The 23329-nt window shown below is 37.1% G+C and overlaps 1 protein-coding gene across 1 annotated transcript in view; it reads right to left on the bottom strand.

Annotated features, from left to right (window-relative positions):
• LOC148944689 (transgelin-2-like) overlaps positions 1-20810 on the bottom strand; it is a 64315-nt gene extending 43505 nt beyond the window's left edge. The window contains exons 1-3 of the mRNA XM_089100762.1: positions 20652-20810; positions 14505-14659; positions 8535-8601 (exon numbers count right to left, since the gene is read on the bottom strand). Coding sequence (XP_088956888.1) covers positions 8535-8601; positions 14505-14659; positions 20652-20702 — 273 coding nt within the window. The 5' untranslated portion in view covers positions 20703-20810. The remainder of the gene's footprint in view (positions 1-8534; positions 8602-14504; positions 14660-20651) is intronic.
• Positions 20811-23329: the final 2519 nt, after the last annotated feature.

Raw genomic sequence — 23329 nt, 5'->3', positions numbered from 1 at the left:
AGATAGGGACCAAGTGAGCACACTATTTGATACTTTTTTAATGGGTCTTCTGAATATATAGCCAATATATTGCTATGACTCATGTCAGATTTAAAGTAATTTAATGGATGTTAGGGACACTCAGTTGCTGACACTGCTTCACAAAAGTAGTAGAGATACAAGTAATGCCACTGTATCCCTTATTTTATTCTCTTTTATATTATAAGTTATTACCCTGTTGATGTATAGCCCCCTCCCCATTGATCTAACACACAGCCCTAGATCATATATTTTGTTGTTGTCTATAATCATGAGATCTATTAGGCCTATATGTTCAATGTTAAAAAAAATTTAGAACTGATTTCATGGCACTGAGGAAAACCACTGTGTCTAAGTGATTACAGTAGAGTTACATACATTAGACATCACTTTAGGGTCCATTTTAAATTTAAAAAAAAAGTTTTTTAAGTGAAAGTAAGGAGCAACATTAAAACTTAAAACCAACAGAAATTATTCTGTATATGAAAGGAGTTGTCCCCTCCTCATTGCCTTGCTCTTTACACTAAAGTTTTTTATTGTTTTAAAAAATAAAGTTGTAAGATAGAATCAAACTATAGCGTAAAGAGTGAGGCATTGAGGAGGGGACAACCCCTTCCATATATGGCATAATTTCCATTTGTTTGATATAATATTTGTTAGAATAATGTCTGTAAAATTGGTAAATTTACAGCTGAAAACGTAATTTAGCTAGGATGAAAGTGAATATACCAATTGATGCCAATTTTTATGCTCTTTCATAATTCAATAATTGCTTCTGCAGCAAATGCCATTTTATGCCCTTTAAGGACTAAAAACACCCCATAGTCACTTAAAGTTCAAAAACATTTCTGAAAAAAAAATGGCTAGTTGAACAAATTGCCATTTGGAGTTGATTATTAAGAATCTGTTAAACATGCAAAAAATGAAGTTTTGTTAATGCTAATGAAATAAAACAGAATAGGAGTAAAATATAATAGTTTATGAACATATTTGGACATCCTCACTAGCTACTCAGCGTTTTCGTTAAATCACAGTCTGGAGATTGCCCCCAACCATAGTTGCCAGGTGGTGCGCATTTGCGCCATTTGGAAGCTTTTTTGAGTTGATTGCGCATTGAATTTTTCAAATTGGCGCATTGCGCCGATTTCGAGCATGTAAAAAAATTTGGCGCAAAGTCGGCGCATTTTGCCTTCACAATAACAATGACAAAACTCAAAATTTTAAGTCTAGTGTTTACTGACAACTTCAACTGACAGATTCAGGAATCTGTCTTTAAAGACAGGTGGAATTTTCAGAACCCCGTAGGGATTCTCATATCGCATTCTAGGCTCCATGACAACCTAAATTTTAAATTATTCGCGTGAAAAACCAAATGGGAAAGTGGTCAAATTTTGATAAAAAAAATAAAAAATACAGAGAAGAGTGGGAAAAGCTGACCTTTGTTCGACATAGCTCAAGCAGCTCTTTATGTCTTAAGCTTACCTATCAGCAACCCCTTCGCCGAGAGAGTGTTTTCTGTTATGAATCATCTCAAGTAGAAAATTTAAAACAGGATACACCTTAAAATGCTTAAATCTACTGTGACCGTCCGACGTAGGCTAAATTGCCATGGAAAGTGCTGCAGGGACTTTGATCCTACACCAGCAATGCTGAATAGATTTACCATTGACATGTATGACATCAAAAAACCATCCTATGACAATGAAAATGAAACTCTTGAGGAAATTATGGGCGATATGGAAGGAGGGTTTGCTATTTAACTTTGAAAATGGTCTTCGATACTAGTCGAAGATAAATACAATATATGATTAAAAAATGTACAAAACTAATTCGAAGTTCATTAAAAGGAAAACAGAAATAAAATAACAATCGGAACTGTTGAAGGACCTTGCCAAGTACAATTTTGTCTCATATGTATGTCTTTGGCTTCTTTTTCATGACAAAATCTCAGAACGCTGTCTTTAGCCTGCTATTTTATAGATAGTTGCATTAAAACGGAAGTTTTTTTTTTTATCTTTGACTTGGTCGTTCTTGTCGTTCTAATTTATATTTTGAAAGCTATGGAACATTTTGTTCTCATAACTAAATTTGAGAATTTATATATTTTTGAAGCATAGAATTGCAATGTCATAAAAACATTGTAATAACGAAGCAAACTTTGATGTCACTTACCTAAATGACATTTTGGAAGGATTTGACCTTCAAGGATCATGCTTCTCTTTAATTCTACATTAGAAAATCCTATCTATTAGTTATCTTTGTCAAATTCACCTTTAACTTCCACGTTTTTGTATAACTTATTTATATTGCAAGACCAGTATATTGAGTACTTATTTCTTTTATTTAGTTATTTAATCACAATTTCTATTGTTTATAGGGAATAAATCAGCATATTAGCCAAAAAGTAATGTAAAATACCACCTTAGATATTGGCAAGTATTTTTTTTTTTTTTGTTAGATCTTCTTTGATTCCCTTTTTTATTTAATTCTCTGACATACCAGAGAACTAAGGAAAATATCTTTCTTGTCAAGTCAGAGACTGAGAACAGAAAATTTCGACCACAAAAGCGCATGTAATCACTCAAAAATGCAACTACAGTCATGTTCCCAGTTAAAATCACTTCAAGCAATAGTCAAAAGCGAAAAAGGGGCCATAAAAGATATCAGATAAAGCAACTAATGGACAGAAACCTAAAAACAGGAAATACTCAAACAAAAGAATTTCAAAGCTGTAAACGAGGGTGTGGTAAAACAATCTGGTTTTTATCACAACAAAATTTGAGAGACAAATGATAATGTTATTAGTTCCAAAAATCTACCGACAAAGAGACGGTATAGATTTCTTGACGAGATGACAGGGAACAGGTTAATTTTGTAAATGAATAAAGTGGCCTTGCTAAAGATTTTTTTTTCTTTTACACGAACAGCTCGGAAACACCGATTTAGTAAATTGGAAATAGCTATTACCTACTATACTGTTAAGTTAGCAATTAGAATAAATTATTATTAGAATAAGCAATTAGTTTAAAGGGAGCACAACTCAAAATGATAGCCCGGGTATTGGGTTCGTCGCTTGAACTTGTTTCACAGTTACTTTTCTTGATTTGCCAATTAACAATGAAGCTTTAAGAGATGGTGTACCAAGCTGGTAAATAGAGAAAAATTAACATTTTATTCATTACATATATACATTTCCTTGGTGTGCCATCTGGCATGATGGCGCACCCATCATAAATATATTTTATCATGACATGCGCCATCTGCTGTGGACGGTTTTTCTCCCGGTTTATAGCAATGTTATTAACTGGCCATAAACAATTGGGGTTCTTGTATGATAAAGCGCCGACCGCTCAAGTTGTTCATCCATTGACGCACTGTAGGATATTTTTTTTTCATTAGTTTCTTTCAGCTTAGCATGAGATAAGACAAATATAATTGACAGAATAGATAGGAAATATATAATCTGGGCTATTTTTTTTGCAAATTAGGGGTGAAGGGGGGAGGGGGGGGGGTGTTGGTAAAGTAGTTGGACAGTGTGAAGTTAGAAAACAATTCTTACTTCATAATATGCAGAATAACTATACCTAACACATTAGGCCGAGGGGCTAATAACTGACCGTCGCAGGTGTCCCTTCCTTCGTGCCTCCGGCTATGCCTCCAGCACACCTGAAACAGCGTGTTCCTGGAAGCGAAGGAACACAGTTTAATCTTTGGCTTATGGAAAGCGTACGCCGCGTTTTTTACGACGGCAAACTTTCTCCTCTTGGGGTGAAGCTCAATATTCTAATGAACAGTTGTCCTTGCCCAAGGCCAAGCGAGTTAGATCCATTGGTGTTGTGTCTGTCAGTTCCGATTTTTCTTTGCCCGGGGACGATGAAATCAAGCTGGAGCTAGGGGGAGCTCGTATTGAAAGCCAGCAAATAATGAAAGCCTTGATACCCGACGACGTACTTCCTGCTTTCGGTCACCAAGTACCGAGTGTTCGTCTTTCTGCACTTCACGACAGTGACTCAGACGATGACTCAGAGGAAAATACTCTGTCTTATATGCAGAAAAAGGCTTTCATGACTGACACTGAATCGGGCTCGGAAAGTGACGGCATCTTTGAAGATTTGTCAGTGATTGATCACTGTGTGAAACACCAAATTGAGAAAAAATGGGTTATTGAGCCTGTGACAAACATGAACAATTCTAGGTTTTGTCTTGTCAAGACTTCTCACGGCTCCATAACACCAATAAAAAAATCCACGCTGTTGTGGCTTCTGATGGAAAGCTCTGAGAAGCTGAGTAGTGACCGATTGAAACGGGTGATGGTCCAGGGCCGACGAGTAGGACTACGTGAGTCGCCACAAACCAATGCAGAGGTCGGTGTGAAATCGGAATTGCGTATCGGTGAATGTTGCGTTTACAGACCGGTTGGCAAGGGAAAGAGAGTATTAGTTGGGCGAGTCATACAGTTTGGCTACTTGTCTGGCCGAAGATGCCACTCTGTTGACAGGCAGAATATGGCGATGCCGTTCCCTGACGACATAGGAATTCTGTGCCAGTGGTACCGGCTGAACGCTGATCTCACATTAACTGCCGCATTGGTAGACCAGGGTTACTGTGACTCCACCCTGTATATCATGCATTCAGCAGAACTCGTTTCAATGGAAATTAGCACCAACATTGTCTATGTCTTTGACTCAGACGTCTTCACAAAGATGAATTCATTTATCCAGAAGAAAGGGTTCCACTTTTTTGATGTCTCATCAGCATCGCATTCATCATGTTAAAAATGGCACCTAAACCCAAAACTGACCTCAAGACTATAACCACCACCATCGACATGTTCTGTGTGTTAACAGAAGGAATTTTGTTTAACATTTTTCAGAGGTAGTTGTTATTTTTTCCCCTCCCTCCTCCTCTCTACTCGGTAATATTTTAATACAAAAACATATAAATCTTACAACTTTATACATTATCATATCACCTAAACTTCAAAAAAATTTTTTTTATTATATACCAGTCAATGTATTAGTGGACATGAAGGCATACTACCATTTAACTTATTCTTGCCAAATATCTGTCGCTCCCATCGTTCCAGGGTGTCCTTCCCCCTCTAGGAGACGCTTTTCCGGTGACATTTTTACTTCAATTTCTTAAAATTCATATCCTTCAATTTTCACTAATACTAATTTAAATTTTAAAGATGGTGTTCTAAAAGGCTTACTGTTACAACTTAAAAATTTTTTAACACAAAAAAAACTATTGGCTCTCCCATAGACAGGGTATCCTCCATCTACATGTAACCCATTCTTGCGGTGGAACTTTTTCCTTCTTTTTTATCCTTTTTTCAGCCCTTTTTATGACCAACCTTAATCAACAAAAAAAAAAAAAAAATACAACCAGCCCATCAACCAAAAAACAAAAATAACCTTAATACCAACGTGCATGAGGGCACAGAACTGAACAGAATCTTGAACCATGTCTCCTACGGACGAGGAGACCACCCATGGCAGGGCTGGTCCTTCCAGCTCAACTCCGTGTGCCCCTCGTCCCCTATTCACTTGAGTTCTTGATATAATTTTATGAGTCTCGGATACAATCCAAGATTTAAGGCAGCGGAAGCGATGAATAGCATCAGAAAACTTGTTCTGCTCAGTATAAGACTTATTAGTAGAAGACTTAGTGTTTATACTTGTGCTAACCGAGCTTAGTTTGATTTACTGAAGCTCATTTGTGCAGTTTCTCAGGGTTGTCATTTGAGCTGTGATTATCGAGATGATTACTGAAACGTACCAATAAATATCTGAGAAACTAGTTATTTTTTTTAGTTGGTTGCTTTATTTTTTTTAGTCGGTTGCACTTTTTACTAATAACTCGGTAGTAACAGTTTTTCTGACTGTTGCTTTACAGTTTTCCCTTCAAATACCTAAAGGCCTGGGTTTAATACCAAGAATTATTTGAAAAAAACTACGTTTTCTAAAGAGTTAAAGAGGCTGAGTTACAAGATCGAACCTTAAAACGTACAGGGATTAGGAGGCACAGTTGGGGGGCGGGGCCCCCCCAAACCCCCAAACGCCTCGCTCTTTACGCTAAAGTTTGACTTTCTCACAACTCTTTTTTTAAACAATAAAAACTTTAGCGTAAAGAGCGAGGCGTTGAGGAGGGCACAGCCTCTTTCATATACGGAATAATTTCTGTTCGTTTTAAGATTTAATGTCGCTCCTTACTTTCAGTTTAAATTTTTTTTTTTAATTTAAAGGCTGCTAAAGCGGGGGGTTTTGGGGGCGGCAGCCCCCCAACTGTGCCTCCTAATCCCAGTACGTTTTAATGTTCGACCTTGTAACTCAGCCTCTTTAACTCTTTAGAAAACGTAGTTTTTTTCAAATAATTTCTGCACGTTTTTCTACAGTTTATTACTTATTATTGCTTGACTAACTGTTAGCTGATCGTGTCAGGAGTTGAAGTTGGGGGCTGCCGCCCCCAAACCCCCGCTCTTGAACATTCTTGTGTTAAGGCTTTTAATTCCTGAATATTCAAATCACGTCGTACAGGGTGCCTCCTAATCCCTGTACGTTTTAAGGTTCGAACTTGTGACTCAGCCTCTTTAACAGCCCCCCAACTGTGCCTCCTAATCCCTGTACGTTTTAAGGGTTGACCTTGTAACTCAGCCTCTTTAACTCTTTAGAAAACGTAGTTTTTTTCAAATAATACACATAAACAGGTAAGACATGCTTTGTTATGAAAATTGACGCGCAGATATTTTCATAACAAAGCATGTCTAACCTGTTTATCTGTATTATTTGAAAAAAACTAAGGTTTTTCGTAAATGTAAATTCGGGGGATAATTTTTTCGGTCTGAAAATATCAAAAGACCCTAACAGGTCGAATTCTGCTTCGAATGAGTCCTCATTCAACCGGATCCGTTGCCAACTGTGGCCTGTAGGCGTGGCTAAGAAAAAAAAAGAAAAGATGATGAATTTTAAGTGGCTATATTTGGTTTTTTGAAAACAGGGAAGGAGTGATAGGATTAAGCTGAAATTTCGAGGATAAGCTCCCGGGCCCTAGGAAAGGTTAACCTCTAAATTTCAGCCCAATCGGACAACGTTAAAGGGGGGCTGTGGTGGGAGGGTCGAAACTTCCGGCCCAGTTTACCCCATGAAGATAAAGTCGGAGGAGGATGAAATTTTGCAAGTTTCTTAGTTTGAGCTTGGGCTACAAAATGCAATTACCGCCGTCTCTCTGCGACCTCTACGACCTGAAATCGCTTAACATTGTGGTGGGTCGCCTCTTTATAGAGGCACAAGTGTGCCTCCTTGATGTTGGATTCTAAGTACATTCGGGAAAAAGGGATCTGTGTTTCTTCCGGTTTCTTTCGTGTCAAAGCAGCAGATTCCTTTTTTTTTAGTACAATTAAGAATCCGAGATCCATCGGTGCGTCTTGGCACAGCCACTAAACAGAAAAGCAGGTATGATAAAAGGGAAAGGGACGTGTGAAGACGTGATAAAAGGCAACTTTTACCGCTGGCCAAGCCATATTGAATAGGGCTGAGAAGCATGACGTCTGTTCTTGGGCGGGAAATTCAAATAACGATGAAACGTGGATGTGTAGACACGTTTTTTCGGAACTTTGGCGAATTGTTTTGGCCTAAAATATTTGTCGTAGATCCTACTAATCCGCCAGAACGTTTTCACGTCGAAATAATACTAGGAATATTGACAGTCAGTTGTTAGTTAGAACTAGAAACCACGTTTCACGGTACTTTGAATTTCGCACTTGCTTTTTACGTCATCACCGCGCAGCCCTATGTTGTATAACTTAAAAACCGTGTTCCGGGATTTTTTTGAAATTTCGGAATTTTTTTTTAAGAAAAATCGGAATTCTGTTTCTAAGGTGGTTACTAAACTGGGTATATAATAAGAACAAGTGATCCCATCAATGTAGTTTTGGGGCTAATTCTTTTTAGTATAAATATAAAAAGCTTGCTATCCTCCTTTGGTTTTTGGCGAGCCCATATCAATTGTTTTTACTCTTGGGTTTTCTTATCCTTACCAAATAAATCCGTCAATGATTTTTTCAAAGTTTTAAAAGATCACTTCTGAAGGTGCTGAAATATTCGACAGATACCGAATAACAGGCAAGCTGTATATATTTACATATTGCGTCCTTTGGAATATGCCTCCGGCGTGCATCCGGAGGCAGGCCTCCGGCGTGCCTCATGCCTCCAGGTGTCCCTCAAAATGCCCAGTTGTTACCCCTCGCATTAGGCATGCAGACCCGCTAAACTTTACCCCAACTCCCCCCTAATGTGCAAATGTGAAGCCCAAATTTGTTTCTAAAGTATTTTATTTTTATCATACTTAGGTATATTTAAATAGGATTGAGCGTTAGAGAAACAGGTTCTACTTAGATGAAGAATATTGGGTCGGTGCTATATCATACAAGTACCACAATTAGTTTTATGAGAGATGCAAAACGATCTTTCTTCAGGACCATGAGGAACAAAACAGAAAATAACCGATGGACCTACCTGTTTAAACGGAGCTTTTTGCATATTGACCTTCACTATGGTTCCAGCTTCCAGCGTATTTATAAGTCTTAAAATAAAAGAGCTATTAGAAGAGGGCACAGTCAGCTAGTATTTAGGGGCATTGAAGGTCCCTGGGGAAAATTAGAGAAACAGCAAATAAACCACTTTTCGAGAAGAAAAATAGCAATAGTAAAATCTTACAAAGTGAGCTAATATTACACAATTTTACCTAGACAAGAGCACCGTAATTACAAAAAAAATCGACATTCTTAGAATGAACACCACAACTACCACCTGGTTGGTGATTTTATTTCACAGACATACTTTTTCATCTTTGTCATCAATTTCTTATGTTAAAACTTTTAGTTGCACACAGGTCCAATGCCCAAATTGACAGGGTTGACGTCTGACATCAGAGAATTTTTTTGCAAGAAACAGCTTCAAAGAAGCGCATTTTATCCCAAAGTTTTCAAATTTTCTTAGGAGCAGGAATTTTTTGGACCAATCTTGAGGTTGTAATTTCTCCTAGCCTCTTTTGTCCCTTTTGAGTAAGTATGTATAGGTATATCTGTGTTTGACACAAGAAGCCCCGCAGGGTCATGGGCAGAAAAAAAGAAGAAAAGAAGTAAAATAATCAACTAAACGAAACAATTAAGCAAGAAAAAACATATCAATAATTAAAAGAAAATAATAATACTAATATAAACATAACAATCATAGAACAGTCTCCGGTGGGTCGTGCCCCTATACGAATACACAAATGCCAGACCCATAATGCCTATAAAATACCAATTCCCCAACAATTTTTCTACCCAAGATCTTTCCTCCTCATCCGTTCCAACAATTTCATGCCTGATACTGATATCCTTAGCCCTTTACACTTCCCCAGAAAATATAAAAATTCTCACACTCTCCACACATCAGACAACTGTAACGACCACTCTTCATTTTAACCCTTCCAAAATATCCTCTTTTTTCCCCAAGCGGCGTAAAATATTTTAGCCCAATTTAGGCAATAATCATACTCTGCAGCAAAAATTGGTGGCAATAGGCAGCTTATTGGGGTACGATCTGTATTGCTTCTCAAAGAGAGGGATATACTTTAAACAAATCACACACTTCCACCATACGTGGAGTGTATCACCTGGTGCGCAAGATTTTGAAAATGGGTGACCCCTTGCATGCCCATCTGACCAATTTCCGGTGGCGTAAAATTACATTACTCATTTAGTAATTACAGTAATTACCCAAATAATTACTCATTTAGTATCATCCCTAGACAACCCAGCACTAAAATATATTTTCTTTCTCCATGCCTCTTTTATTCTAGAGTACAAACCAAGAGTCAGACAGTAGGACCTAACGAATTTATTTTTGGCTTTCTTGATCAGTTAAAACTAAATATACCTGTTTAGAAACCACCCATACCCCAACAACTGTCTCCTTTCCATTTACCCGACATTCCACACGAATCTAAAATTGTTTGATTAATAAGTTAAAGGACGTACTTAAATGTGGAAAGGATAAAAAATAATAATAAAGATCCCGCAGAGCCATTGCAGGCACATGGGGCGTCGAAGCGACGTTTCAATTCACGGGTCTTTTTTTTTGGGGGGGGGGAGACAAGTAGCAAGCCTGATGTCCAATCTTGCTGAAGAAGAATCGATCCCTAAGCCGCATATTGCCAAGAAGAGCAGTAGTGGCAAAGCATGTGTTGGTGAATGTTCTGTGACGTTATGAACGTTACCAGAAGTGGAACTTAAATCGTTCTGCAAGCGGTCGTTCTTAAATTTAAAATGAATACAAATGATTTATATTAGATAATCTTACCTGATGGACTCTTCAGCTTACCCACCATAAGCATCAAGCAAAAAACACACTTTTTTAAAATCGAAAGTAGAGAAACAGCAAAAATTAAAGCGAAAAGAAATATCATAGATTTTAGGGTTAATCCCTCCCTCAAACCCCTGCTCTTTAGACTAGACTTTAGCTTGTGCTCTACAGAAAACAATGCACATTTTCAATTGGGTACTACTTATCACAATATTATGGGAATTTTCTACTCATGTAAATACGTGTATCTGCTTATATATAGGCTACAGTGTTTTCTGTAAAACTGAAAATCCTAAATTTGTCTTTACTTTCTAAAAAAATTGCAGCAGAGTGTATATTAAACTTTATCGTAATGATCAGGGGTTCTGACTGGGGTGGTATACCCTCTCATATTCAGGAAAGTTTCTAGTTACTTTGAGCTTCAAGGTCATTGTTTACTCTAATGCGTTAAAAACTTTTAATTTAATTTATGTGTTTTTCATTTGTCATGTGAATAAACTAGAGACTGTGCAATAGAACGTGACGGACGAGCGCATGTGAGTGTCATCTTTGGTAATTTGGTAAATTTTCCTTAGGCTTCTTGATACCTTAAACAGAATGGCTATCTCATCATTTGTTTGTTTTGTGATATTTTAGCCCAATTTAGGCCATAATCATATTCTGTGGCAAAAAATGGTGGCAATGGGCAGCTTATTGGGGTACGATCTGTATTGCTTCTCAAAGAGAGGGATATACTTTTAACAAATCACACACTTCCACCATACGTGGGGTGTATCCCCTGGTGTGCAAGATTTTGAAAGTGGGTGACCCCTTGCATTCCCATCTGACCAATTTCCAGGTGCGGGAAGGTGGGCAAAGAGTTCCCATGTCAAATATTTTCTAATGTTTAAAAATGGGACGAATTTTTCAAGCAAATCTTGTTTTTGAGGAGGTACTCCCCCCCCCTTTTCCAAGTAAACTCATTAACTTATTTTTTCCCTTTAAAAGTAACACCTTTCCAGAATAAGAGGGAGCCATCTACCCCCACATCAAGATTGGCACTTAGTTTAAACATGTGAGTATTCTTTTAGAAGAAGGAAGGTAAGATGAAAAACTGCCACTCCCTCCATACTGTTTTCAAGGACTTGTGAGCAGTTGAAAAATATGGGTTTCAAAATTTTCTTGTCTAAGGTTTTATGGACACCCTGTACCACAGTTTATAGACAGTAAGCTTATCGCAGATAATTTCTGGTCTTCGGTCTCGGTGCGAACAAAAAGCTCCTCCCACTTGTTTCTGCCTTAGCGGATTAGTCTGTTATCGTCAATCACTGAGAAATAGTTACCAAGTGCATTATTCGTAATTGCGAAAGCAGAAAAAAAATTGGTGAGCCAGCCAAGTGGTTTGCAAGCGTCCCATCTCACAGGTATGAATTAATTTATATACAAATTATGACTTAATCTATTATTTACGTGGACTCAACTGATCGGCCTATGTAGGATTTTATAAAAAAGGGGGCGGAGGGGTTGATGAAATTTGTGAAAATAAGGAATTTTTTCTTCTTCTAATAACTGGTGGGGTAGGTGTGATGGTTTCAGGGGTGGATCCAGGATATTTTTAGGGGGGGCGCAAAATAGGTTGATCCGAAAAACTTACGTTAGGAGCAAGTTTAATTAATGCAAACTTGCGTTAATTAGGTAAATTACACTACTTTAGACTACTTTAGGGGGGTATCCCTCGCCCCCCCTCTGGATCCGCAACTGGATAGTTTATCATTTTTTTTTTCACGTCGTGATGTTTATTTTCTCAGATTGTAGTTCCTATGATATTTGAAAAATCTAGTTACCTGTTTTGGCGGAGAGCCTAGATAAAACTAGTTTTGTTTTCAATCAATGTTTTCATATGAAATGGGCAGACCTTTCCTGAACTTTAAACAATAAACACCTCTGTTTGAATTATCTGTTTGAATTTAGTTTGAATTATTGTAGGCTTCTATTTCTACTGATCTTAAGTTTAATATGGCCTTTACTATATATATATATAGTATATATATATATATGATATATATATATATATATATATATATATATATATATATATATATATATATATATATATATATATATATATATATATATATATATATATATATATATATATATATATATATATATATATATATATATATTTATATCGGTGCGTACAAACAGCTCCTCTCATTTGATCTGCCATTAGCGGTCCAATTACCCTGGAACACGTATTTTGGCAGACACTTTCTCAAAATGCCTTTAAAACCAACTCGAGACTTCGAAACCTATTTTCAATTCCTAAAAACATCTAACAATAACATTACACTACTAACTACCGATTTTCATGTATGTATTGGAATAAATTAATTTAACCCTAGAAAGGTAAGCTTCCCAAAAAGTTACGTAGATGGTAAGCTTTCGTAAAAATTACTACTTGCAGAAACATTGACTTTTAAACCTCATCACTTAAGTATATTTTAAAAGTAAGTGGGAATTATCAAAAATAGATCTTCAGATAATGTTTTACACAGCACAAAAGGTTGTTTTCATTTCTCGGAGTCACATGGTATGCATGACTTCGCACGGTGTTCACCACAGAACGGCTTTTTGCAGTGGTTGCAAAAATTGGTAGTCATTCGGCGAAGCAGTCTGGGCAGATGCTGAAGGTCTTTCTTCTCCCTTCCACAGACGTTCCTGAATGTATTTCACCTGTCACCTCCATTGTTTGACTGATATCGAGTCTGATCGAGCGCTGCAAAGGGGGGGTTTCTAAGCGAGTGGTCATAAGCGGCTGGGTCACCTCTTTGAACAGAACATTCATGAAATCCTTTCGTGAAAGTGGTCTTCCACCAGATTTGGAGATATTGAAGGAGTAGATGACATAACTGTTGATACACGCGTTGTTGATCAACCCATAAAACATGCACATGGGCCACCTGTTTGTCTTCCAAGCTGCTGACATTGAACTACACATTTGGTCAAATGTGTCTACACCGCCTTTGGTGTTATTGTAGTACTCAATGATCTCAGGCTTCTTGCTTGGATATGTGATACTGGTACCCTCACGGCAAGTTGACAGAAGCAGGACCATTTGTGATGGCTTAGGAAGATAAGACACTAGTCATCTCTCAATCGAAACAGAACATTGATGTTCTTGTGATTCTCTCTTTGCTGACAAGCAGCTCTTCCGGGAGGTCTCTCTTATGTTTTCATAGTGTACCAACTGTAGTCAGTCGAAACGGTTCTTTCAGTAGTTTTGCTGCAACGGAATCGATGCAAAAAAGTTGTTAGTCATGACATTTCCATTTGTCAGTGTGAAAAATTTTTGCTTCTCATTTGTTAAATCAGAAAATAGCCAAATTCAGCATTTTCATGTGCTATTTCCTCACGAAATTTGCTACGAAGCTTGTCAACAACGTTAAAAAACTGATCTAACCTCATTGTCCGAAGAAGCTTACTAATAACCAAGTTTTGATCAAAAAATCCCTTTTCCTGAATTAGGTGAAAAAGTTGCGTAGATGGTAAGATTTCGTAAATTTTACTACTCACCCTTAGTATCTCCTCAACCGGTTCAGATAATAAAACCTCTGTGACGGCACAAGAACTGGCTAGTCATAATATTAGCATATCAGGGAGGTCGGTTCGCGCAATGCATCCGTTTCCATGGCAACCGCGAAAAAGTGTTTTTGCGTCGTAAAATTTAGGAAAGCTTACCCTTCTAGGGTTAAAATTAGTTTCTTCAAAATTAGTGTTCCAACGTTGAAGCCAAGTTTCGCGTCCAAGAGAAATCTGACTTGTCTACCCACGAAAAGATCTGATAACGCCTATGTTTCTATCTGCAAAAACGTTCTCCGGAGCACTCGCACCCCTTTCCGGGTTTTTATAATGGGAGAGATAGAGAATGATCATACTGCTAATTATATAAACTGTGCCCTGTACACAGAAAGATCTACCTGCTCCTCCTTCCTCCTTAGCCCTTGGTGTGCAATTATGCAATGTTGTCCACAACTAAGTAAATCGTCAAATGAATCAGATAAATTAAAGAGGTTTCCAAGATAGGCTGTAGTCACAGAAAAGTGTTAAAGATAATTTCAGAAATATTTCTATTACATTAATATAGAATTGACTTACTCGCAAAGGGCAACACCATCCTTCAACGCTGCTGCAAAATCGAGCTGATCACGGAGATCCCCATCAGGGCTTGGCACCTCCAATTTTTTATCAAGAACCCTTTCTATCCATATAATGGCTTCACGTGCACGCTCAAGACTGAATTTTGCTTGACTCTAACATGAAAAAAAGAATTAGATTTTACAGGGTTTTTTTTCATATTAACGAGAGATAATTCAGCTTAATCAAAGAACTAGGGATCATACCTCTCATTGAAATTTATTCAATGTACTCTCATTTTATGTACTCATATTTTCATGTTATGTTATGTCTTTTGTTATGTTATGTCTTTTTATCTTATGTCTTCGGAGTACTTCCTTTTCCCTCTCTTGTTTCCAACATATTCTTTTATCCCTTTTTCTTTGTCCTGACGAACATAAAAAGAAGTACGGGCATCCAAGGGGGTGCCGAATTTTAGAAATCAAGTACACCGGGTATCACATGCTAAGCATAGCGGAAGCGTGGCGGAAGTGTGCCAAGCGTGATGGAAACTGTGCTAAGCCAGGCAAAAACTCTGCCAAGCGTTGCAGAAACGGCGTAAATCGTGGCAGAACTCTACGGCACATATGACGTTCTGAGATGACAGTAGGCGTACCCATCTGAACATCCTTCATAACAATGGTTTCAAATTGGCTAAGTATGTCTCTCGCACTGGTTTACTGAAAGTTCTGAGAATGTAAACTTCATTCTCAGAGGTAGGGTTTCTACTCCAACGAAACTTATAGTGGTCTACTGCTCAGGGTCTCTAAAAGTACTAAAACGGTGTAAAAACTACTACTTCCCAAAAAGTTTGCCGCGTGTTGCGCTTCAAAGCAACACGCGGAACACATCTCAGGGAACACATTTTATTTGAGCACCATAGTTTCTCTTCAGCCAAAGTTAATTTTTATTTCCCTAGAACTAGTTCTCCTCAACTGACTTCTGATCAAACAGTTCGTGGTAACGAGTAAGGAGCCATGCGGCTCAATAGTAACCGAAACTCAACAGAGTCTTTAACAACAATAGATACATGAAAAGAATCAAATTTTGATATTTATTCAAAATATATAAAATTTATCAAATTTGATATTGCTCATCAAAAGTTACGAGCTAGAAAATATTTGTCCAATTCTTGAAAAACTGGGGAAACACCACCGAAAAATCGGGTATTCATTCTGAACCAGTGATCCTAGAAGATCGGAAGAGGATTCAGTTGATCGGAAATCAAAAGTTCCAGTTTCCTTTTTAAGTGACCAAAAATATTGGAGGGCAGCTAGCCCCCTTCCACGCACCATTTCCCCAAAGTCGCCCAATAAAAATTTTGAGATAGCCATTTTGTTCAGCATAGTCAAAAGATCTAACAACTATGGCTTTGAGGATGACGTGACCCCCCACAGTCCCAAGGGAAAGGGCTACAGACTATGAAGTTTGCCCATTGTTTACATATAGCATTGGTTCCACGGAAAGTGTACATACACTTTTGGGGGATTTTTCTGGCGGGGGGGGGGTTGCAAAAGTACTATAATAGCTCTGAGGTTTTATATACAGTTTAGGGCTACATCTGGCCCCATTAGGAGGGGGTGAAAACAAGGATTATATTTGACAAGAAGATAACTAGAGAAGTAAATATTTAAAGAACAACAGGTTTATAGCCGCTAGGGAGAAAAATAAGACCAATCACACAAATATTTTGCCTGTGTTCAACAAGGCCTCCTTTGGGTTGGAAAAGAAAGAATCTAAGCCAGAAAAAAATCTAATAGGAAGAGATCTAAACAAAATAATTTAAATAGTTTCATAGACCACACTGATTTTCCATTTACATAATTTAAGAGAGAAAAAAAATGGGTATAATTTAAATAAAAGAGTGGAAACAAAACAACAAAAAAATTTAAACAATAAAAATTCAAAAATTTCGACTCCAGGTCTGGGAGCTTTTATCAAAGGAAAAAAATCATTTATTTGATTATTTGTTTTACTTATTTGTGTTTTTTTGTATGTGTCGGCGTTTTTTATTCGTCTTTTTTGGTACTTATTTAGAATCCGATAAACATGCGAGAAAGACCGCATCGAACTCTCAAAGATGCTACATGAAAAAAGGTTTTCGCTGCCTAGTGAGGTATTGCTCACTCCGTGACGGACACCTCCTGGGACCTAGGTTAGGTTACGTATTTAATATATGCTATGCTATGCTATGTTGAGGAGGATGCTGCATAAAGGCGAAATAGTTGTGTGGTTGCCCTTCCTCAATTCCTTTTGGCCATAGATCCGTCGTTTTTCCTTTGGTTTTGTCATGGTTGCCCAAGCCGCTGATTTCTGAATTAAAATCAACTTGGTGGAAGTGACGAAAAACTTGAGAGCCATGGCTAATTAGAGTAAAAGCCAAGACATATAATCTGTGTGAGAGGCAAAACTGGCATAACTTTTTCAGAATGGCATAAAATGATTCATTTCACTTGTTGATAGATAGTCTATATGTCTTAGTTCTACCTAGGGCAGAACTAAGGTAGATAGGCACAGAGTAAAAGATAGGCATAAAGATCCGGCTTTGGATGCTTTGGTACAATTATAGTTAAGCGGCTTCACGGAAGGAAAAATTCTTACCCTTATAAAAATTGTACAATTCAGATAGATTCCTTACTTTTATGTTCCATCCAAATATCACATTAGCGTTTGTGACAATACATCCCCCCTGATGCTCCTATAAATAGGTCTGATAATAGGGCCGTTCTTTTACTCATCTATGTGCTAAGATCTTACATCTTTTGACAAAGAAAGCTTAAAAGTGAAATCTTAGCACTAAGATCTTAAATCTTATGGCATTCTTTTTCAAATGTCTTTCATTATTCTGCTCTGATCAGCGGTCTGAGAACAATGATGAGTATATAATCAAAGTTCTCTCATCATTGTTCTTATATGGCAGAAAGATGGCGTCTTTCACACTTTTTGCTAACATCAGTGAGCAGTAAGATCTTAGAACAAAGATGAGTTAAAGGAACGGGAACTTTTTGCAGAAAGATGTAAGATCTTAGTGCAAAAGAACGGGCCTAATATATTTTTAGGCCTGTTTTTTCACTCATCAATGTGCTAAGATCTTACATCTTTTGTCAGAAAACGCTAAAAAGTGAAATCTTTGAACAAAGATCTTACATCTTTGGTCGTTTTTGTGCAAACTTCTTTCATCATTCTGCTCTGATCAGCGGTCTGAGAACAATGATGAGTAGATCATCAAAGTTCTCTCATCATTGTTCTATATGGCAAAACAGTGGCGGTCTTCACACTTTTTGCTAACATCAGTGAGCTGTAAGATCTTAGAACAAAGATGAGTTAAAAAACGATAATCTTTGCAGAAAGATTTAAGATCTTAGATGTAAGATCTTAGTGCTAAAAAACGGGCCTTCTTTGTTATTCTTCATCTCTTAATGCGTCATTTAGCAGGTAGCTCCTAACTCTATGAAATTCACAAGGACATGAGTGACTGCAATGGAATTGTGGATGAATTGGGGTTGATATGATTTAAAAACGTTGATAACAATGAAATGAAAGATGACAATCTCAGTAATTGAAACATGCCGCATAATATAAAGTAAAAATTCCAAGCTTCGTATATATCCTAAGGCTAAATCTGGGACCATGTAAATCTGATATGATTTAAAAACGTTGATAACAATGAAATGAAAGATGACAATCTCAGTAATTGAAACATGCCGCATAATATAAAGTAAAAATTCCAAGCTTCGTATATATCCTAAGGCTAAATCTGGGACCATGTAGGGATGTGGGGTACATTGTCGGAAACATGAATAGGATCTTGACCAGGACAATTGCTGGACTAATGTTATTTAAATGATTTAAAGTCGTGGATAACAATTAAAAAATTGTGCTAATGTAATTAGGCTTAACAGAAACATGCTGTTTACTTGTAGTTTCGTATAGGCCTTAGGGCCAAGGGCGTATCCAGAATATTTGTTGGGGGGAGTAAAAAGCTTTACAATATGCATAAAAATTTGTTTATATGCATTTTTGTTACTTTTTTTGGTACTGTTTATTATCTGGAAAACATGCAACATATCGTATAGCGAACATGATAAAAGAAACTAGTCAAGCAAGTCATTTCAACGGAGAATTGCTATGATGAGCATTGCAAACAGGGGTTTTTTTTCACTCCATTTACAATATTTAAACTTTAGTTTTTTGGGGTTGAAGGGGCAAAAAAAAGTTACCTAGGTTAGGTTATGTATTTAATATATGCTATGCTTCACCCCCACCCCCTGATGTGCAAATATATAGCCAAAATTTGTTTCTAAACTATTATATTTTTATACTATTATTTCAGTAGCATTAACCAAACTTCACTTCTAGCGTGGCTCCCAGCTAATAGAACAGTACCCATTTTTATGAATCATGCAGAAATTTCAGAGAAGGGAAGTTCAAACCCGGTTTCTCCTTGGATACAGCCTTGTCTATGGCTAGAGCCTATGTGGAACAATCAGCGGGTGCATGGTCGGGGTAACGACTATTATACTGATAGAAAACATAAAATATGGAACCTAATGGTAGCCTACTACTTTTATTAGATTAGCATGTTTCCTTTAGAAGAGCCGTAACTCTCCACTTTTGCTAGGTTTTCGTCACTGGAAGAATCTTGGGTACTTGTGTCTTACAGCCACCATACTCAAGTTCTGAAGTGAACTTTGGTTGGTACTTTCCCATTATGTGGACACCTTTATAAAGTCAAGTTTGTTTAATGCTAATGAAATAAAACAAAATAGGATGAATATATAATAGTTTATAAACAAATTTGGGCTATATAGCCTATTGCAAATTAGGGGGAGGGGGTGGTAAAGTGTTGCATATATTAAATACGTTTAATACGTATATTAAACCAGAGACAGATACCGGTTATAATGGTTTATTAACAAAATTATAAGAATTAAATGTTACAATTATGCGCCCAGAACGCTAATTTTAACACTCATTAGATCACCCGTTACGCTCAATTCCACTGTAACAACTGTTTTAGTACCGGGTCGATATGTCTTACCCATTTCACTGTTAGCATTAACCAAACTTGACTTTTTAGAGGTGCCCACATAGTGGGAAAGTACCACACAGAATTATGGAGGGAGGGCCGCCCAGACCGCATTATATTAAATACGTAACCTAAACTAACCGGTACTGGTTTATTATACAGACACTGCGAAAGAAGTCAAGTTTGGTTAATTCTAATGAAATAAAATAGGATGAATATATAATAGTTTAGAAACAAATTTGGGCTATATATGTGCACATTAGGGACGGTGGAGGGTAAAGCATAGTAGCCTAACCTAGGTACATTCCCCCCTTAAACCCCCCAAAAAACCGTTTAAATAGGCCTATCGTAAACGCAATGAAAACTACGCTTTGCATTCCATTTCTCAATAGCGATCTCTTGAAAATAGCCCGTCTGGCGGGTTTCGTCTCTCGTCAGTATATAGAAGTGTCCGTATAATGCACCAGTACCAACTAACCTAACCTAAAATTCACTTCTTGAGCGGGGTCGCTATAACAGATAAGTACCCAACCGCGATTTAACCCAAAACAATAGGCTACCAGTTTTATAACCCAGAACAATACAGCTTGTAGGGATGTACATCCATCCCTGAAAGTTTCAAATTCCTAACCCGACCCCTTTCCAAGATAGCCAAAAGTAACTAAAGTAGAATTTTACCATCGTTTCTATCGGAAATGAATTTCAGCCCCCTCCCCCTATATATGCCAATTCAGGTTTAGGTTAGGTTGTATAAATATATACCCTGAATTGGCATATATAAGGGGGGGGGGGTGAAATTCATTTCCGATAGAAATGATCACTATATTCGTAACCAGCATAAAAAAAGGCATTGAGTGGTATATTCACTTTAAGCGTAAGTCAATAATATGATTTGGTAGGAATTTACCGCTAAAGTAGAATTTTACCCTTTTAGCTTATCTAAAACCTGAATTCGCTATTGTTTTCCAGCTTGTAGAAATATTAATAATATGTCGTTATTGACATAATTTGATCTCTTATCTTTTGCTTTGGGCGATCCACTGAGCTACGAAAGTCCTTCCTACTCGTATTCTTATTATCGAATCAAAAACAAAACTTACTTTCATTTGACATTCCCGACTCAATCCATAACTTGGCCCGTGATACGCCATTTCCTAATTAGTCCACAATTATCTGCCAAATTTCGATTTTCCAACAAGCGAAAAAACCTCAAACTAGCTATCTCTAAACCACAATTCACTTACTGACTCAATTGAACTGACAATACATGCAGTGAGTTGCGTAATAACTGATGGAGACTTTGCAGCTGGTCGCTTAAGGCTTACTTAAGCCTGGATGACGTTTTTATGTTAATAGCCTATGTACATTACCCGCATTGTAAAATACAGTTGTAGCTTTCGTTTATATATTTTCATTTGTATATGTTACCACCGGTGAATGTCCGAAATACCTTTTTTTCTATTTGGATTTAGTCAGCGTTCCAGTCAACAGGGGCGTAGCTCCAGCATTTTATTGGGGGGGGGGGAGGGGTCCATGTCCGGATAGTCAAGGGGTATGGGCTATATAATAATTTGGTACTTGTCTATTATATAAAACACATTCAAGAAGTGAAGTTTGGTAAAACTCGGCCTTCTGCCTTTACTGCCGCCCCCCACATGTATTCTAATAAGTATGAATATAAATTACGGTGGGATGTACCTCGGTGCCGTTTGTTCCTCCACTTCGCGGAACCGCACATTCTCTCTACTTTTTGGGTGAAGGCCCGGTTTCTGGGTCGACAAAATTATTTTTGTGGCTCACTTTCAAATGAGTCAAACCTGCTTGCCCCAGCTCAGTTGTGTTGTAGCCCTTCTTCTATCAATCTGAAATGATTCTTGAACATTCATGGTGAGACACTATATTCTATCACTAGTAAAAGCAAACTAACCGGTGTCCTCAAGAATCCCGTTAATAATGAACTAAAATGAACTAGGTCAAGAATCGCGTTAATAATGAACTTTTCTTTGTCTTTGAGACGGTCAGCCGACGCCGAAGCTCCCAATTTAATAATTTACAAATGACCTCCACAATTTTGCTAATCAAGTTGTCTATTTTAATCATATTTTATTGTGACCAAACTTTAATTCTCTAGGATGTTTTACATAATAGACATGTACCAATAATTTTTTCTCCAAATTATGGGGGGGGGGGTGTGCCAACTGCCCCTCCCTTGCCCCCCTAGAAACATTGCCCCTGCCAGTCAACTTTTTCAGGTTAATGCAAGGTTTGATGATGACAGGTTAGGTTGGACTCGGTCAAGTTAGGTTTTTAACCCATTTCTGATATTTATAACAAAATTTGACGTAAGCTAACCTAACCTAAATTAACACAACTAACTTTTACCATCATAGCTTGCGTAGGACTGAAAAAGCTGACTCGCAAAGCTAATTGAATCCAAGTAGAAAAAAGGAATTTCGGACATTCACCGGTGAAGGTCGACAGACAAGAATTTAGGACATTCACTGTAATAAATATATATTTCAAGAATATATTTATTCTTTTTGTAATTTGTCATATCAGGGTATAAGTCTAGAATTGGAGCTGTTGAGAAGGAAAAATGTTAGGAAAATCTATAACTTGGGCTATATATTTGCACATCAAGGGGGGGGGGGATTTGGGGTAAATTATGGGGAATTTACAGTCAATATGTGATAACTACAATTATTATGCATATCAAACAGTTTGTGGTAGCATACTTAAGTAAGGAGCGACTCGACTCAATGGTAAACGAAACTGTAAAAAACGTCATTTTGATATCAATAGATATATCAAACGAATTGTCTTATTATATTGATTCCAAATGTATAATATTCACTAAGTTTAGTGTTACCCTTCAAAAGCTACGACCATGAGAAAATTTGCCTGATTTTTGGAAAAGGGGAAAAACACCAACTAAAAGTCAAAGATTCTTAATGAAATTCACACCATTTGATTCAGCATATCATAGAATCCTACTATAGAAGTCCCAAGGTCCTATATACAATTAAATTAAAAAAAAACACGTTTTTTTAACTGAAAGTAAGGAACGACGTTAAAACTTAAAACGAACAGAAATTATTCCGTATATGAAAGAGGCTGTCCCCTCCTCAACGCCTCGCTCTTTACGCTAAAGTTTTTTATTTTTTAAAAAAATAAGAGTTGGGAGAAAGTCAAACTTCAGCGTAAAGAGCGAGGTGTTGAGGAGGGGACAGCCCCTTTCATATACGGAATAATTTCTGTTCGTTTTAAGTTTTAACGTCGTTCCTTACTTTCAGTAAAAAAAATTTGTTTTTTTTAATTTAATTTTTGCCTGTTTTTGAATTAATTCGGGTTTTGATTTTGGCTCACCGTACATGAATAATTAAAAAAAAATTGCATATTAGTTTTACTTTTATTTGGTTAAATGGCTTTCTCGAAACTTGTTTAATTTTATTTACGAACGTTTTTATTAGTAATAAATATACGTAACTTACGAATTAACTTACGTTACGAACTTCTATATTCATATATTTTTAATACGCATATTAGGGGGCTCGCCCCCTTGTCAATATCTCGCTCTTTAAGCTAAAGTTCAAATTTTGTTCCAATTCTTTAAAATGGCCCCTTAATCACATAGGCCGTTATTTAGAATAAATATCTCTTATGAAAGTACTAAAAAAATTTTGGCTTAAAGAGCGAGGTATTGACTAGGGGGTGAACCCAATCATACACGTGATATTTTCTGTTCGTTTTAAGTTTTGATGTTACTCCTTATTTTCAG

This window comes from Artemia sp. Qi Xiang Cuo, chromosome 14 (assembly GCF_049724085.1).
Source record: "Artemia sp. Qi Xiang Cuo chromosome 14, ASM4972408v1, whole genome shotgun sequence".
Lineage (NCBI taxonomy): Eukaryota > Metazoa > Arthropoda > Branchiopoda > Anostraca > Artemiidae > Artemia > Artemia sp. Qi Xiang Cuo.
Note: the sequence above shows the minus strand (reverse complement) of the source record. Positions and strands in the feature narration are given on the sequence as shown.